This window comes from Ammodytes marinus (genome assembly GCF_949987685.1).
Source record: "Ammodytes marinus genome assembly, chromosome: 23".
NCBI lineage: Eukaryota > Metazoa > Chordata > Actinopteri > Uranoscopiformes > Ammodytidae > Ammodytes > Ammodytes marinus.
Window position 1 is genome coordinate 12,430,034 of NC_137227.1, and position 13,044 is coordinate 12,443,077.

The 13,044-nt window shown below is 40.1% G+C and overlaps 3 protein-coding genes across 3 annotated transcripts; 2 read left to right on the forward strand and 1 right to left on the reverse strand.

Moving 5' to 3' along the window:
• Positions 1-792: 792 nt before the first annotated feature.
• Positions 793-3,362, forward strand: LOC307269056 (ependymin-like). Its single transcript, XM_080051879.1, has 6 exons — positions 793-919; positions 1,113-1,147; positions 1,269-1,403; positions 1,763-1,946; positions 2,407-2,494; positions 2,842-3,362. The coding sequence occupies exons 1-6, from the start codon at positions 853-855 to the stop codon at positions 2,972-2,974; spliced, it is 642 nt and encodes a 213-aa protein (XP_079908005.1). The 5' UTR covers positions 793-852; the 3' UTR covers positions 2,975-3,362.
• Positions 3,363-3,782: 420 nt separating this feature from the next.
• Positions 3,783-6,557, forward strand: LOC307269055 (ependymin-2-like). The gene is made up of 6 exons (XM_080051878.1): positions 3,783-3,938; positions 4,073-4,107; positions 4,662-4,796; positions 4,886-5,078; positions 5,249-5,336; positions 6,120-6,557. Exons 1-6 carry the CDS (start codon positions 3,821-3,823, stop codon positions 6,232-6,234), a joined length of 684 nt encoding a protein of 227 aa, XP_079908004.1. The 5' UTR covers positions 3,783-3,820; the 3' UTR covers positions 6,235-6,557.
• Positions 6,558-10,258: 3,701 nt separating this feature from the next.
• Positions 10,259-12,741, reverse strand: cskmt (citrate synthase lysine methyltransferase; the record flags this gene model as incomplete). Its single annotated transcript, XM_080052463.1, has 2 exons — positions 12,588-12,741; positions 10,259-10,932 (listed from the first exon to the last, which is right to left on the reverse strand). Exons 1-2 carry the CDS (start codon positions 12,673-12,675, stop codon positions 10,259-10,261), a joined length of 762 nt encoding a protein of 253 aa, XP_079908589.1. The 5' UTR covers positions 12,676-12,741.
• Positions 12,742-13,044: the final 303 nt, after the last annotated feature.

Genomic DNA, 13,044 nt, shown 5'->3' on the forward strand with positions numbered 1-13,044 from the left:
CAGTAGAACTGCGTGATCAATGCTTTCTCTCAGTGTAAATGTCAGTTGCAGTATTGGAAACTTCCAAGTGTAGGCTTACATTTTGTATAATAGAGATAAGAACTCAGTGTGATTGTATGTATGAATAAGTGGGGATGAATAAAGTGATTTGAATTTAATTGAAAGCCTGTGTGTTCTCAATATAGTAAACCCATGAGGCAGGTACAATTGCGTGACAACCAGGTATACACTCGTGACTGCAGTCACACACCTCCATATCATGTGACGGTGATGTCATTCTTTGAGCTAGTAGGAGCAGCTGCAATCGTCCTCTTCCTCTCAGCCATAAATCCACTTCTGGGTTTATTGGCCTCCCCATGTTTTGGAAGCACAAACAACATTCTCTACCCTTGACCCACTGTGCACAGAAACGCACAGTCACATCTACATGCACCATGTTCTTCTCTGAACAGATTTCACTTAGAAGTGGTGCATCTTTGCAGTGAAATGTGCTACACTGTGAAACCTAGTATAGTTGATCAGTTGGGTTGATGTGATATTCTACAGGAACTACAACCATGATTGTCTGTGCAATTGCCTCCTCCATGAAAAACGTTAACCAGCTTAGACCAGGTGACATTTCAAGGGCGATATATACTACCTCTAATGGCCTTTTTATCTTGGTGAGAGCTTGACTATAAAAGCTTATTCCTCTCGGCTTTGATGATAACGCTGACAGGGTTAAAGCCAAACCCTGGAGGCTGGACTTGCCCCCCTAGGCACTTCCTATTTATAAGGAAGTGCCTCCCTCCCCTCTCTATAGCACTGGACTGTTTGTGTCTGCAGCCTGACAGGAGCGTTGAATCCTCAAACATGAAAGTCTTGGTTGCACTTGCGTGTTTACTTGCAGGCGTTCTGGCCCAGGAGCCTCACCCATGCTGTAAGTACGATAACATAGAGGAAAGAAAAGTTGATTTGGATTGTGGTTGTAGCCAGGACGAATCTCTCACTAATTTCTCAATGCTCCACTGTTTTCCATGGCTGACTTACACTGTTAACTAATGCTCTGTTGCTGTCTCCAATGTGTTGCTATTTGCCTAATGATAATCTACACATCTTCTGCCACAATACAGTAAGTCCCTCTCTGATGACCGGAGCCTTCAGCCAGGTGAGTGTTTTTTATTTCATGAGCACAATAAAAGCATCACCTGAGCATGTATTGACTGAGCCTTGTAACACAGTGTGCAATGAAGATGTCAGCTCATTCCCTGTCATGTCTCTGTCTGTAGTCTACACAGAATGAAAAGCTGTGGACCTATGGCAAGTACCTGTATGACGCCTATGGAGAGCGCTTTAGGCTCATTGAGATGCGCACCGAAGAGAACAAGACATTCCCCTATGACCTTCTCCTGCTCTACAAACAGGTGACCAAAGCAATCCAAGAAATTGACAACATGCATATTTAAAACAGTTGTTCCTGATCAGACAGTGACAAATACATAGGGAAAAATTATGTTATTGAACCAGAAGAGATCTGTTTTTGGAAGATTAGTCCAGCAGGAGTTCAGTCAAGGTTCATTCTCAATGTCTAATATGGACAAAACTACTACTTAATAGGCCTAAGGTGTGAGTGATAGATAGATAGATAGATAGATAGATAGATAGATAGATAGATAGATAGATAGATAGATAGATAGATAGATAGATAGATAGATAGATAGATAGATAGATAGATAGATAGACAAGTAATTGCCATCCTCATTCCACAACTTTTCTCCATCAGGCTGTCATGTATGAGATCAATGATCAGGACCGCACCTGCAAGAAGAAGCCTCTGAAGGTGGCCTTCCAGCCTCTTGGTATCCCAAAGGATGCCACTCTGCTGGGCCAGTCTATTGTGGGCAGCTCGTCTGGACCTGGACAGGGACTCCTGGTCAACACTTGGACGGGAGCGTTGCCCTGGGCTGGTGGGTCAAAGCTGTGTGAGCTGTAGGGCTGTGACGGGATAGACTTTTTCTTCCTGTGGTTATCACTCAACATATCATCTCGGCACTGCGGTTATCATCCAAATTGTCTTTATGTTCATTGATGTGACTTGACATTGCTTGCTCCATACAAAAATCAACCTGCATGAGAGGGCACAATTGAACTGGAGAGTGATTTAGCCTAACACATACTGGAAATATAGGCTAATGAAAGCCATGCACATGTAATGGAAGGTAGTAGATGAGAAATACTTTTTTTATGTTTACATTTCATACAAACCTAGTAAAGAAACAAAAAAACACTGTGATCGCGGTTGTCACACCACGCTGCAGTTATGTTATATAACCGCTATATTGCGCTATTGCAGTTATTGTCACAGCCCTACTGAACTGTCCATTCCTTCATCCAGGATAACTAACTCTGCATGTCTCACCCCTACAGATATGTACCTGCAGACAGTCACAGAATTCGGATGCATTCCTGTCACCACAGCTTACCATACCAAACCATACGGATGGATGGTGGTCAGGTCAGTTTTTATTCATGTCAACACTGCCACGGACACTCTTTATTAAGGGCATTAAAAAACCTTTCTTTATACAGGCAAGTATAAGAACAATTTATTGGTAAGAGACAAAAGTCATTAAAAAACAGATTAAATACAATAGACGTCAAATATAATTTAAGATTACATTGAATACAATTAAATACCAAACTCAATTGGCAATCAACAAGAGAAGTACACAGGTACATGGATGATTAAGAAAGGAGAAACCTTACAGATGTGTTGTTTAGGGAACGAGGATGTAGAAAAAGCATAAAACTATTATAGTAACAGGCCAGAGACTGACTGAGTGTCTTTGTGTTCACTTATAGCTACTTCAACAACGTCATCGGGATTGAGAACCCCGAACTGCTCAACCCTCCTGCCTTCTGCCCAGGCCTAGACATGGAGGTGGACAGTGATGAGGAGCCGGTAGACTTCTTCAGCATCTTTAACCTGCCTTGAGGGCCTCTTTCAACTGCTTTTTAAACCCTCTTTCAGGGTTTTACTCAAAATCGAATAAAGAAACTGAATAACCGCTTTGTTTAATGGAATCAGCCGACTCTACAAATGAATGCAAATGCTGCACATCGTCTGTCCTAACATGTTCGCCAAAACACCTTTGTCAATGAGGGGTTTTCCGTTTGTTCCATTGCCCTGAAATAGTTATTAAAAAAACTAAAGTTATAATAATTAACGCATTTGTTGTTAAAGCTGCCGTAATGAATGACCTCAGCGTTCTTTCAGGCCTATCCAGTAATTGTTGTTGAATAAACTATTGTCTCATATCTACGTTCTTACTCTCGACGGACCAATGTGTGACCACATGTACATGTTGTCAATAAAATAATAAAAATACTAAACAAATGCACATATTGTCTCTGTGTGTACTGAAAACATAAAATATGCAGCACATTGATATTTGTGCAAGAGGGATACATGAGTCATGCCCCGTAGTTAAAAAGTTTAAAGAATCTGCATTTTCTTTCTATTAATTGCCAAGTGTCGGGTGACAACAAACCCGTGGTGGTAAAAAAGAGACGCAACAAGAGCAACATAATTCTATTTCAATATGATATATTTCTATTTATGCCTTTATTGGATATAACAAAAAGATATAGCGACTACTCTACTAAGGGAGAGAGAAGGGGGAAGGGGCAAGACATAAACATCATAGGTCAAATTCAAACCCGGAACATTTCACCTTCCCTCTGAGTTACTGAGGAGCCAAAGAAAACCTGGCAGTGGATACGGACCGGGAGCCATCTCCACTGTTTATAAGGAAGTGAGCTCTGTAAAGCAGCAGTGTTTATGCCTCTCCGTGAGCAGAATAAAGAGCACCTTCCATCTGACAGCATGAGAGCCGTGGTCCTGTTCCTGTTTGTGTGCCTGTCAGTGGGCTGCCTGGCTCAGAGTCCAAAGCAATGCAGTGAGTACAGCACATTGAATATCCACTATTTCATTTCTGAATCCCACTGTTCTGTTTTTGCTTTGGCATTCACCAGAAAAATGTCCTGCTATGATAAACTCTACATTTATTATAAATCACTTTCATTTTCACAGCGTCTCCACCACTGCTCACTGGAGCTCTCTCAGTGGTAAGTTCGGATCTATTCAAACCTGTAATTATGCAACTGTGAAAACACAGCAGAATTTCCCGACAGTACATTAAAGGTGCACTCTGTAACTTTGCGTGTGTCAGAAGTGAATATTTTCTTAGGTGTATTCTCATAACTGAATAAACAAACTTTCCAGAAACAAAATTGATTCTTGGAACACTTTTTGGAGTCAGAAATCTACCTGAAAACGTCCTGTTACACTGCTGTTGTTCAGAGCAGCAGAGCCCGCAGTTATGTATACAAACATATTCTAGTGTCACATTTGATTCCAGGTGCCTCTTTTTGATATATGATGATACTAATACATATATGATGTATTACTAAGAATTATATGTAGAGTTAATATGTTTTGTAAACTAACTGCAGGCTCCGCAAATGTAAAAAAAAATCCCCCTCACCTGAAACTGCATAGTGCACCTTTAAGAAAGATTGTTTTTGCTTTACTGCTATAAGTCTGATGTGGTCACAGCAAAAGTATTTCTCCCAGAAATAATATAAAATAAAAACCTAAAAAAATACATTTGCATTTCAAGTACTCCCAAAGCAATAACCTGATGGCCTATGCCAAGTACAGCTACGACGCATGGGGGAAGCGCATCCGCCTCAATGAGTTTGGCTCTTACAACAATAAGACCTTCCACATTGATGCACTTCTACTCTACAGACAGGTAACGGCAACATATCGACAGTATCTATAGTAGCAGATGTGGTGATCAACACTAATGGCTGCATAATGCCACCCTTTTTTCCCCCCCAGGGTTTTATGTATAAGATCAACCGCATGAACCGCACATGTACCAAGAAGCTATTGAGCATGGACTTCCATCCGCTGGCCATCCCACAGAATGCTTCCCTCTTGGGCCAGGTGGTGGTGGGCAGCTCCTCTGGTCCTGGTCAGGGGGTCTTGGTCAACACTTGGGCAGGAGAGATGCAGCTCAAGAAGGGACAAGGTACAGTGAAGGCAAAAATCGAAAATAGTGGAAAAAGTAGAACAGCATAGCACATGACTCCCTGTGATAGGGACTCTTGCATAGATTTTTTTGCTCAAAAACCTGCCTGTCCTGTTGTGTGGCCTCCGCTGAACTTGTGATCAACTTCCCCCTTTTTTTTCACTTTGCAGCAAAGTACATGAGCACCGTCACTGAGTTTGGATGCGTTCCAGTCAGCACCCTGTTTCATACTGACAAAAGTGGATGGATGGTGACCAAGTGAGTTCATGCCACACACCACACCAATCACAAATAAGCTGGAGAAGCTGTATGAGAATAAATGTCACATGGAATGGAGTACGACTTTGTGGACATTTACCAAATATATTTGGGCTTGTCAAACCACATGTATACTCACAACATTGGCATTGGGAGCAATTAAATGAGTTGTGTTATGTAGTTTTGTGAGTTCAGCTAATCGGCTATTTCCTATTGTGCAAAGTCTGTATTGTTTTTGCAATGTAAAATAACAGCACAGGAGAGCAAAACATAAAAACCCAGCTGTTTTTTTCAAGTTAGAAAGCTACCTGAAAGTTACTGTTTCACCGTTGTTGTTTACAGCAGCAGGGCCCAGCAGTTTTCTTTGCAAACGTATTCTAGTCTTGTGTTCAGTTCTAGGTGCCTCAAAATAATTTAGTTTTGATGTATGATGATAGAATTATTCCATACTAAGAATTACATGTAGAAAAAATACTTTGTGGCGAACCGCAGGCCCTGCGAATGTAAACAAACCCCCCCTCCTCTGAAACTACTTAGTGCACCTTTTAAAGTAGTCACATTTTGGGAAATAAGCTTGTCTGCTTTCAATACCGGGAGTTATGAGAAGGTTAATGTTACTGCCATGTCTATCAGTAGAGGGTTAGCTTAGCTTACCATAAAGACAAGAAATAGGGGGAGAGGGAAAGCTTTCTTGTAGCAATTCAATTAGCATTAGCAAGAGCAAATAGTAAAATAATGACAATTTGGATGGTTTCATTATATGTTGTCTCTGTTAACTTTCAGCTTCTTCAACAACGTGCTGGGGCTGGTAGACCCTCAACAGCTGCTCCCTCCCCCCTTCTGTAAGGGTGCCCGGCTGGAGAGAGAGGACCCAGAGAGCTTCTTCAGCTTGTTTTAAAGCAGCCTATGTTTCTATTAAAGTAGCCTACTGCGCTCCATGTCTATTGTATATTGCACTGGAGTATTCCTTTTTCTAAGTGGCAGTTATCATTTGTAAGCGAGCTGTCTCTGGGTATGATTGAAGTCATAACCTTTGTTATGTGTCTAACAAAGGAGTAGGTCAGAAGTTGCTTATACAAATAAAGGGGAAGTGAGAAATGTTTACGCACTATACAATGTAACTTGTGATTTAAAATGATAGACTACATACAACGACAGGGTGGAGGTCAAATGATTCAGTTTTTTCGTACGTTTCCTCATAATAAAATAAAAATAAAATTAGTCTGATGAGATGTTTCCTTATAAAGCCATTTTTTAAAGCAGTCTATTTAATATATGCAATTGAAAACTGATATAGAGCTAAACTTGAAAATACACAGTCCACAGGTAAGCCTTGAACATGGAACTTGACAATCTGCAGGTAGACCACTGTCAATTCACAGACAAGCCTGGAACATGCAACCTTCGGATTTCTTTGCAGGCGTCTATCAAGCTGAGCTATTCAGTCAGACAGTCAATGGTTTCCTCTGACCATCTTTAACTCTGTATTCACTGTGGCCTTGAATATGGAACCTTCTAATCCCCAAGCAGTTCTCTTAGGAAAAAGTACAACTGAGGCTGATGGAGAGGCCATTCATTTGACAGTGTTTGGTAATAACGAACGTCAACAAATGAATAATACACTCATGGCAAAAAATACTCAAGTCTGTTCTTATATTTATTGGATAAACCTGTGTGACATAAGGACCTCTGCTTTACATTTAGGTTGATTAAATATGGCTTAATATTGACAGTTGATCACTTTTCATATTTCTGCAAGTATATGAACAGCATTATTGGTTAGACTTAGGCAATGTATATACTTTTCCATAGCCTCCTTTTATAAATTAAAAGTTGAATGTAGACATTTTCTCTTAAAAACTTGCCCCCGCAGAATTTTCCAAAGACAAGTCACTATACACATAAAGACAGCAAACTCGATCGACCATAAAGTTCTCACCACGGAGACAACAGAAAAAAGGAATCGAGGAACAAAGTCAAAACAACAACACCCAGGAGCCTGACATCCACCCTCACCGCCTGGAGTCAGAGCATATTGCCTGTCCACAGAGGCAATGAGGCTGCAGTGTGTGCAGATAAGGACTGTCCAAGGGAGCAGGCTGCCAAACACACACACACACACACACACACACACACACACACACACACACACACACCACACACACACACATATGGTCCTGTCAGCCAGAGAGGAAAAGGCCCCCAACCCTCAGTGCCCTGGATAAAATAAAAAACCGGTCCATTTCTCCAGAGAGGGCATGCCAGTCAGCAGGGGGACAATGTTCAGAAGACAAACATGGCCCCTGTTGAAAATAGAGGTCTTTGATCCCCCAGAGACATGTTGCTCAGTCTGGTCAGAACCCTCCTGATGTACCACAGCAGCTCATGCTCAACCTAGAGCTGCTCACAATTGAAAAAATAAAACTAGAAAGAGAAATGTAGGGCTTGTTTGATATGGAACGGTTAAAACAATCGCTTGAAAAACCAACTATATCTTGTAAATACATACAAAGAAGGTACGGAAGTCATGAAAAACTCCTATTGAAAAACGGTGATACTGTCTTTATATACCTACTAAAATATTAACGGTATCATAACAATTGTTTGATATATTCTAGTGTGTGCGCAATATTTATTCCAGAACAGAAATGAACCATTTGTGTGCATCAGCACAGACAGGCCATCCATTCAAATACATGTTCGGATACACATGTAATAGGGGTACTTTTCCACTATGTCACCTTAGCCATACCTTACATGGAAACTTTATTAATTTAAAATTAAAGGAACTTTTTGGAAAACAACAATTATAACCAATTACCTTTTTAGAGCTACATTTGTATGTGGCACCACCCACAAGGGTATCTTAATTTGCTTGTTTTGTCCAGCTCCTTGAAACATGTTTTAATGTGACATGTCCAAATGGGCCTTTTTCTTTATATGCCTTTCTTTTGTTTGATTGCCTGTGTTTTCTCAATTATCTACCTTAGCCTTCTTTAACATTTTACAAATAGGCAGGTGAATAGCCGAATAGCAACTACCTTACACAGGTAGTATAGAGTCTGCATGTTCGTGACATGATGTACAGTCTGCTGGCCACTAGATGGCAGTGGATGACAATAAATGAGAGAGAGAGGGACTGCCTCACATCATAACAGAATTGTATTTTTGACTTTTATGGACATGGATTTGTCTCGAATGTAACTACACCATTATGTAAACACACCATTTGTCATATTTTTAAAAGTATGACAGCACCATGTTTATGATTATGAGTAGGAATGAGTAGGAATAAAAAATAAAACAAACATGGGTGGATGACGTGACCTAATGTCCTGATGTGATTCAGACCATGTTGCTTCATGTAGACACACTGAACATTATTGTTATACATCACTCGCATGTTCACAGTTTTCAACCAAACTAGAAGAAGCTCATATGGTGTGACTGTCCCAACCACATTTCACACATTTTAAACTTGAATCAAACTAAGAAAAACAAATGCAAATCTTCTCAAAAAAAGTACAGAATGATCTAACAGATGTCTATTTGGGAGTTAGTTCTTTTCAAAGTCTATGAACAATATTTTGAATTAGCTATGATTAAATAGATGTTGTCCGAGAAATCAATGTCATATGGTGTGACACCAAATTGTGATATTTAAATGTGTAATTGCTTGGACACCTTTGGGTGGATAGTTCCCTGTTTGATCAGGAAGTACAGAAAACATCTCAGAAGGACCAAGGAAAAGTCCCAAGGCATGATTGCTGTTGTCATTTTTTGCATAAATCAAATATTTTCTGCAATCCCAATTCCGTACCAATTCTCTGTGTCTTTTAGTGTGACACTTTTTACATATAACTGACAAAGATAAATACCTTTTTTGTCATTACTACATTTATATCTGTGTTGTCAGATTACAGTTGGTATGCTGTTAGCATGCTATCATAAAATGACATAGCAAAAAATGGTCTGAAAATGCATGAAACCTTATATGGTGTGAAGCTACATCATATAGTGTGACAGGCTTTTCCTGTCACACTATATGATCCATTTTTCACACTATCTGATATGAAGTGTATTTTCTTACAGATAAAATGATTATTCACCTGAGTTAACACTTTATTGTTGTATGTTATAGCTTACAACTCATTTAAATCTATGTTTTTTTTGGTCCATAATCACATGAGAAAAGGCGACTAGTTGTACATTACTACTGTTGTTCTTCTGAGTACTGGATACTCAATCAAATTATTAATAGAAAATCTATTGAAATGTGGTGTGGTTCCAATGATGGGACAATATCATTTGGTGTGACATTGAGAAATGATGAAGATAAAAAGGCTTTATAATTTATTTATCCAGTGATTAATTATAAAATCTCACTGGAACAAATGGAAAATACTATAAGCTAACTGACAAGTATTTTTGTTAGATTCATAACAGGATATATTGGAATTGATCTAAAATATACCAAAAAATGTATGACAAATGTCTTATATTGGGCGATGATTAAGAAAAATAATGCAAATGTAATGTTTTTGTACAAAGAAATGCTGAATCTCAATAGAGATAAGATGAAGAATTGATAAACCAGTATACTTTATAAAAGTATATCCCATTATAATTGAAATACAAAAACGTTCATGTCACACCATATGACACTTTTAAGCACAGACTCAAACAAATTGGTGAATAAATACATATTTCAATTCAAAATCTAAAAGGCTGCACACATTTTGAGAAATGTAAGAATCAGTACAACTAAACTCAATAATTCTCATGTCAAATATTTGAATATTTATTTTTAACCTTTTTATGGGGCTTGAATGTCATCCACCCACATACACTTTTATATTTTACAATCATGTTCAATAATTTACTCATTTTGACAGTAGTACAGTCCAGTCCACAGGTAGAAATTACTGACGAGGAGTGACTTGGTAGCAGTAGTACATCACTCCCCTTAGCTCCCCCACCTCCTGCACCCCAACATCCGCCGCCATCCCCCCCTGCTCCCGCGCCTCTGTCTCCAGCCACGGCAGCCTGGCATCGGGGTCTTCATCTGAGAACTGGAGCAGGGAACCAGAGCTCTGTAACACCTTCAAACACTGCCCCAGCACCAAGCCAGCTTTCCCACTACCTTCCTTAGACCTCAACAAGGCGTCCGTGGTGCCCTTGTCCAATATGAGATCCACGCTGCTGGATCCATAGTGCTGATGGAGCTCTGTGCAGTCCAGCTCTACAAACTCAAGCTGAGAAGAGAGATTGTGAGGTGGGATGGCTTGGGCTTGGATGTGTTCCCGCATGAGTCGCACGGCTATGGGGGAAATGTCGGCACAAGTGACCCGCACGGGGAGGGGAGAGTGTGTGTAGATACCGGGCCCCAAAGCAGAAGTGCCGCAGCCCATGTCCAGGACTTGGAGCAGAGCGTCTGGTGAGTGGGACTGTGTCTGCAAGAGAGGCATAACGAAGTCTCGCACGGCATCGAAGCCGAAGAACCACTCAAAGTTTTTGAAGGTGGTGGCCTTGCTGTTGGTCTCGGTGTAGAAGCGGTCCCAGGTGGCTTTCTTGTCCATGTTTTCAATCAGTTCAGCTGTAGGCACACAAAACACAGAGGGATGGAGGGATTTTGAGTGCGTCAAATAATTCGCATTGATCTTAGAAACAAAATAAAAGGACCCGTACACTCAGTATTCCAGAAAATAAATCCTCCCTTAGAGAAGATTAATCAAATGTGTTGACACTTTTACACAGGTAAGTGTGGATTCAACTGTATGGTCTCTTAAAAGCTGCAGTGTGTGGTGCTGCTGTGTTGAACTGCATTGCATTACTGGATCTCATATTGAAAGAGTCACTGAATATAAATATCTTGGCATCTGGATAGATGAAAAACTCTCTTTTACATTTCACATAAAAAATCTTGTCTGTCGTCTGCGACAAAAGATTGGATATTTTTATAGGAATAAAGCCACCTTCCCGTTGTTCAGTAGGAAAAGGATTATTGAGGCAGTTTTTATGTCTGTCCTTGATTACGGTGATGTGGTCTACCGGCATGCATCACATTCATGTCTAAAACTCCTAGACTCAGTTTTTCACTCTGCTTTAAGGTTCATCACAGGAGATGCTTATGACACACACCATTGTCTTTTATATGAGAAGGTTGAGTGGCCCTCCCTTAAAGAGAGACGTGATGCACATTGGCATGTTTTTATTTACAAAGCCTTGACTGGGAAGCTTCCTCGTAACAGAAATGCTGCTTGTTTCAGATGGGCTTTATCAGACCCGCTCCACTGACATGCTTATGCTTTATGTCCCACAAGCCCGGTCTGAGCTGGGAAAGACAGCTTTTAGCTTCAGTGCACCTGACTCCTGGAACAACTTACAGCTAAAAATTAAACTAAATACATTCATATCCTTTGGCCAATTTAAACAGACTATCTTGGATCTGCCAAACTCTACTTGTAACTGTTTTAATTAGACTATATTGTACTGTATGCCTTTTAATTGCTGCCACTCTTCCCCACTCTGTAAATGTTTCAATCGTTTTGTTTTTTCTTCTCTTCACTTGTTGTGTATTTGATGTTTTTGCATTGAATATTTTGTTTGTATTGTTGTTTTGAATTTGTTTTGACTCGACGTCATTGAAAATGAGGGTCACCCCTCAATTGGTCTCTCGAGGATAAATAAAAAAAGTTAATTACATTGACAGGTGTTTCTATTATTATCATCATAAGGGCTTCGTATTACTTTATCAACCACATTCTTTATATCACCGAGGGCTAAATAAGACGTCTCTGTGTGATGCACCAACTACATCCTGTAAAAGTATTATAAAGTTGGATACACACCCCTTTGAACAAGTTTAAACACAAGTTAAGATTATAAGTTATAAAGTTATAATGGCAAGTTTTGTTTAAACTTGTTATAACCTTCAATTCCGTTGCTTAGCTCGTACTTAAACTGGCAACTGATTGTAGCCTGCTGTACAACTCTTGGTAAGTTTCGTTATTAAAATAAGGCTCTCAAATGAATGTTTAGCTGAGTACACGAACCTGCTGCAGCTGACGTTCAAGTTAAATGAGCAATCCGAAAACAGGTAAAGGTTCAACTTAATGCAACTGACCATGCACAAGGTTATAGCACTGTAGCTTGCTAACTAGCTTGTTGGCTTCAGTGGCAGTGCCATGTGTCACAACACTGGAAGAGCTACTGCTACCTAAAATGAGATCATTCTTGATTTGAACGTACTTGTGAGAGAGGACTGGGAGTGTTGCCGTGCACATAATGCAGCTATCCTCCTGACTGACGATGTCAGCGACTTTGAAAACGGTGACATTTTCCCTTATCGACTTTACTCGTCTTCACTCCTGTCTGCTTAGAGAGCTCTCACTCCACGCATATTCCTTGGTACCAAACAGCGCCTCAGTATGAGACTAGGCGTCGAGGAAAACGGTGACGAGATAGCTTCTCCCGCTGCCGTAAATGACGATCTTCGATGATTGGGTCGCAGCACTGATGCGACTGCGCATGCGTTAGTGGAGGTGTAAACACAGCGAACACACATTGCTATTAGTAAACAAACAGCAGCTGTTTTCCTGTGGTCATTTCAATGCGTCTTGTACATCACTGCTATATTATGATTTAGTTTTCAGTGCAAATTTTATAGAGAATGTAAATACAAATCGTAGACTACAGTACATCTCAA

What these genes read in the sequence shown, in the direction of transcription:
- LOC307269056 (XM_080051879.1), top strand. Translation starts at nt 853, where the DNA reads ATGAAAGTCTTGGTTGCACTTGCGTGTTTACTTGCAGGCGTTCTGGCC. An exon ending in TGACCGGAGCCTTCAGCCAG is followed by an intron (nt 1,148 to 1,268) that starts GTGAGTGTTTTT and finishes CTCTGTCTGTAG; the next exon opens with TCTACACAGAATGAAAAGCT. An exon ending in GGGAGCGTTGCCCTGGGCTG is followed by an intron (nt 1,947 to 2,406) that starts GTGGGTCAAAGC and finishes TCACCCCTACAG; the next exon opens with ATATGTACCTGCAGACAGTC.
- LOC307269055 (XM_080051878.1), top strand. Translation starts at nt 3,821, where the DNA reads ATGCCTCTCCGTGAGCAGAATAAAGAGCACCTTCCATCTGACAGCATG. An exon ending in TCAGAGTCCAAAGCAATGCA is followed by an intron (nt 3,939 to 4,072) that starts GTGAGTACAGCA and finishes TCATTTTCACAG; the next exon opens with CGTCTCCACCACTGCTCACT. An exon ending in AGTGGATGGATGGTGACCAA is followed by an intron (nt 5,337 to 6,119) that starts GTGAGTTCATGC and finishes GTTAACTTTCAG; the next exon opens with CTTCTTCAACAACGTGCTGG.